The sequence below is a fragment of the Beta vulgaris genome, chromosome 9, assembly GCF_026745355.1.
Source record: "Beta vulgaris subsp. vulgaris cultivar EL10 chromosome 9, EL10.2, whole genome shotgun sequence".
In the NCBI taxonomy this organism is placed as follows: Eukaryota; Viridiplantae; Streptophyta; class Magnoliopsida; order Caryophyllales; family Amaranthaceae; genus Beta; species Beta vulgaris.
Genome location: NC_079210.1, coordinates 45,005,196 through 45,009,670, shown reverse-complemented (window position 1 = coordinate 45,009,670; position 4,475 = coordinate 45,005,196). Strand labels below are relative to the sequence as shown.

Sequence of the window (4,475 nt, the reverse complement as noted above, 5' to 3'; positions counted from 1 at the left end):
TACCCAATTCTGATCACAACTACATAACTGTCCACATTTCCTAGGCCTCGTTTGGTTCACATGGGAAGTAATTTCCTATGGGAATTTACATTTCATGGGAAATTATTTCCCTTGTTAATTTCCTAGGAATTAGACAAAATTGTTTGGTTGACACCATAGGAAATTGCATTTCCTAGGAAATTACTCACCAAGGGGGGCTTGGTGAGTTATTTCCCATGTTTCATGGGAAATTCTATTTCCCTTGGAATTTGTATTTCCTATGCTTCTCCCATTTCCCTCAAACCAAACACAACACTCATAATGTATTTCCTAGGAATTTGTATTTCCAAGGGAAATAGCTTCCAACCAAACAACACCCTAATGTGATAAATTCCAATAACTACGCATGTAAGGGGCTAACGTACGTAGTAAGTAGTAACAAGTTGCTAGCAAACTTATTATAAGAATGAATAAGTGTGTTCTCTCTACATTAAAAGATCTGAAGTTATCTCATCCTTAAGATAGATGATCAGGACGTGAGGAAATAGAAAATTATGATTTGAATAGCTAAATAAACAAATAGAGTACAATTTTTTTTAGATGGCCGGAAAAACCAATACATTTTTCATTATTACAACGAATATTACAATTCATATATCAACGGAAAAAAAAAGAAATTTTTAGTACAGTAGTACATTTTGATTATATTTCATAATTGCTGTTTAGCAAGACAAAATATTAAAATAACCATATTTTTCAGGATAATTTGTTGATTTAAGGGCACTTAGGTCTGCCACCACGGGTTGTCAAAGCAGCGTAACAAGGGCAGCTATCGTAGTTGCCATAAGTGCCTGGTGGCACACAGTTGCATTTTTTGCAGCAAGTTCCACATGCCCTTTGGCATAGATTTGGCCTCTTTGTCTCGCTGCACCTTACTAAGCACGCTGCTCCACAATCTGCCATATAATTATAACAAAAATTATTAAAAAAGACGGTCTAATTTTAATATATAAAAGTAGACTTAGTTACTAAATGAATTAAACTAGTCACCGAAAGAAATTAAACTAGTCATTATTGGGCTAATTCTCTTTTTAAAATTGGGTTTATTATTGTCTAATTTTAATTTAAAATTAAAGTAGACGGTCTCTTACAAGATAAACTCTAACTATAATGTTTTTCAAGTAAACCAATGTTGGGTAACTCATTTTGTATCTTATTGATATGGAAAGCTACTTGAGTAGTAATATACTTCCTCCGTTTAAATATAGTTGCACCATTTGCATAGTGTTTACTATTCACAACTTACTTTGATTATCTTTGGTGATTTATATTTTAAGAAAAACATAGTCATATTGGATCTTGTTAGATTCATCTCAATGTACATTTTTTTAATATTAATTTTTATAATTTTTACTCATTGATAATTGAAGATATTAATGTTTGAAATCATGCATCGACAAGTGTAAAAACATAAAACGATGCAACTATTTCTAAACGGATGAAGTATTATTGACGGAAAAGAACCACTTGGAGAAGAAATAATATATCAATACCTAATTTTGCGGCTGGTGCTGGACTATAAGCTGCGCCACGAGAAGGCTGCATTGTCAGACAAAGGGTGATGAAAATCAGTCAAATCTTATGTACTACTAGTAGCTAACGTACAATATAGATCTTCTACATTTAGACAATCATCCGTACGTACTAGTCTTCGACTTATAAAAGTCAAATTTTAATCAATAAACAATCATCAAAAGTAATAGAAATTATTAGTAGTAAAAAAAGTTATTTAATAAGGAAAAATAAAACAAATTAATCGGTATAATACTTTTGATTAGTAAGTTAAAAAATCGACCAGGCCTTAAACTCCCAATGACATACATATGTAATGGTAAAAGCTAGGAGATTAACATATTAATCATAAAAATATCATTGAAAAAATTAATTAAGTGCAATTTAGTATATATTTGTACATATTTCCTATTTCTCAATGATCTCTCACGATCAAAATAAATACTTGTTTAGTTATTTAACTATCTTTTTCATAATATCATTAAAGCTTCTCATAAAAAATGCAATACTCTAAGTTTCATGAATTTCTTTGTTCCTTAAGAAGTTTTTTGCATATAATATTTTCAAATAATTGCATGAGATTAAAAAAAACATGCAATTGAACTCGCAAAGTAAATTATTTGTAATATTTGTAATTTCCCTAGGCAACAAGTTTTCAATTTTTATAAATAATGTAATGAAATATTATTAATATATAGTCAATACCGTATATGAAAAAGCTTAAAATTTCTTTTTTTTTACACTGACGAAATTTGCATAAATAAAAGAGTGTTTACACACTACTTGAGTTGTTAGTGACCCTGACAATACTTAGAGTCGTTAGTGACCCTGACAATACTTAGATGCGAATAGTAGTATAAGATACCTACCGTTGGTAGAGCTTGGACAAATTGAAGAACAATAGCTGAAAGAAGAAAGGAGATAAATAGGAACTTAGAGATGGCCATATTGCTCAACTTAAGAGAGTAGTTTCAATAATTTAATTGTGTTGATACAAAATTGAAGAGTAAAGCTTGCTAATTTATAGGCCATTTTGAGTACTGAGGTGGGTACTTAGGAAGGTTGGTGAATAGTGACGTACTTAAGTAATCAACTTGCAGTTTTGGTACGACTAGAATAGTTTATTTATCCAGTTGTTACAAATAAGATTGCATTACTTTATTATATAATTCATACTTATCTGCATTTGAGAATTCACTCTACTGTACCTTTACAGCACTAAAAGCCACTAAGATCTGTTTGCTTAGTTACTAACTTACTATTATTAAATAAATTGAACTACTAGAAAGTTCTGTTTTCTATTAGAATTTGGCATTTTGATGCTCTAAAAGAACACTCAAAGTACACGAGCAATTTCGTGTTGTGTCAAGAACGTAGTTTTTACAATGCTGAATAGATCTACAGTCTTGTTTGAAATAAAATGTACTAATAATACAGGTTTTACTGTACCACAAACTTCACATGGTTTTTCGTGTTGGATATGTAAATGGCCAAGTCCCACGATGGAACCAAGCTTATTTGGTGGAGGTGGTGGGAACTCAACTTGTGATTTAGAGGTCACAAGTTCGAATCCTACTACCTACTTGTGTTTGGGAGTAGGGATTTCCTTATACCCCTTATTCTCAAGCGTTGACATGTGTAGCTGGACTGACTGATCTAAGCGAAGTGTTGGTTCAATAGGATCATTCTTCTTACTAACGGGTCCCCAGTGGGGCTCAAAAAAAAAAAAAAAGTTCCACGGTGGAGAAATAAGTAGAAGTTATCAAGTTTGTAAGAGTTTACCTACTCAACTACTTCATTAGTATGAAGTTTTTTTAGGAAAGAGACCAAAAATTAATTTGCGCAGACTAGTCTCAAAACAGACAATATCAACTACAATAAGAAATTTAAATGCTTGTTAAGGTGATCTATATTATTCGAGAGATCTTTTTAGATGTTGGATGACATTTCAAATGGAACTTTATAATTTTTTCGTTCAAAAAAAATTCATCTTATAATTTTTTCTCATGCGCTCCTTTATTTATTTGTAGCATTTCACTTTTTCACCCATGCTTCTCTTGATCATCTTTTAACTTTGCAAATAGCTCTAAATAATTGCCATAAATCTACAAACCTAGAAACAAATTAAATCAAAAATATATAAATTAAAGATCACTTATAACTAAATAGCGTAGTACTTTGCAACAAGCAATTTAATTTTTCCTATATCTCTTAGTTACAACACAATCACGTTTGAGTAAGATTGTCTCTAAGTCACATCTAGAGAAGTTTCGAATTCATCACCATGAACATTCTCATGATAACTCCTATATTCATAATAAGGGTGGCTTTTACATACCAACATATAATTACTTCATTGAAGTTATAGATCTCAATAAATTTAGACTCAAGAATCACTTTATTTGGATCATCATTCTAGTATAGTTATATTATTTGAAACATTACTAATTTGACTATAAGAATAATGAATTTCTTTTAACTTGCTCATTGCGTCACAAGTCACCGAAAATCATATTTGAGATTGTTCTTGTCAATTTTTCTAAAAAAAAAATCAAGCAACTTTTTATACTTTTCAATATACTCCCTCCGTCCCATAATATAGTGCTTGTTTCTCTGAATATTCTCATTTGTATATATAAAAAAAACATATTCATGTGTGATATTGTTAAATTCGCCTCAATGTATAGTTTTATAACATCAACTTTTTATATTTTTTAATAATAAAGAATTAAAAATATTGAAGGTCAAATGTTTAACTTAAAGACCGTGTAAAAAGAAAACAAGTATCATATTAGGAGACGGAGAGAGTTGTATATAACATGATTGGTATTCATCTCTTTAAAAAAAATCATATTTACTACATTAAATAGAAGTCCTAACACCTAACCCCATATTCAAACACTGACTCCATTTTATAATTGGTG

General features: G+C 30.4%; 1 protein-coding gene across 1 annotated transcript; it reads right to left on the bottom strand.

Moving 5' to 3' along the window:
* Positions 1-524: 524 nt before the first annotated feature.
* On the bottom strand, positions 525-2,616 carry LOC104903993 (gibberellin-regulated protein 1). Its single transcript, XM_010692157.4, has 3 exons — positions 2,421-2,616; positions 1,533-1,578; positions 525-935 (listed from the first exon to the last, which is right to left on the bottom strand). The coding sequence occupies exons 1-3, from the start codon at positions 2,496-2,498 to the stop codon at positions 754-756; spliced, it is 306 nt and encodes a 101-aa protein (XP_010690459.1). The 5' UTR covers positions 2,499-2,616; the 3' UTR covers positions 525-753.
* Positions 2,617-4,475: the final 1,859 nt, after the last annotated feature.

What these genes read in the sequence shown, in the direction of transcription:
- LOC104903993 (XM_010692157.4), bottom strand. Translation starts at nt 2,498, where the DNA reads ATGGCCATCTCTAAGTTCCTATTTATCTCCTTTCTTCTTTCAGCTATT. An exon ending in TTGTCCAAGCTCTACCAACG is followed by an intron (nt 1,579 to 2,420) that starts GTAGGTATCTTA and finishes CTGACAATGCAG; the next exon opens with CCTTCTCGTGGCGCAGCTTA. An exon ending in AGCACCAGCCGCAAAATTAG is followed by an intron (nt 936 to 1,532) that starts GTATTGATATAT and finishes ATTATATGGCAG; the next exon opens with ATTGTGGAGCAGCGTGCTTA.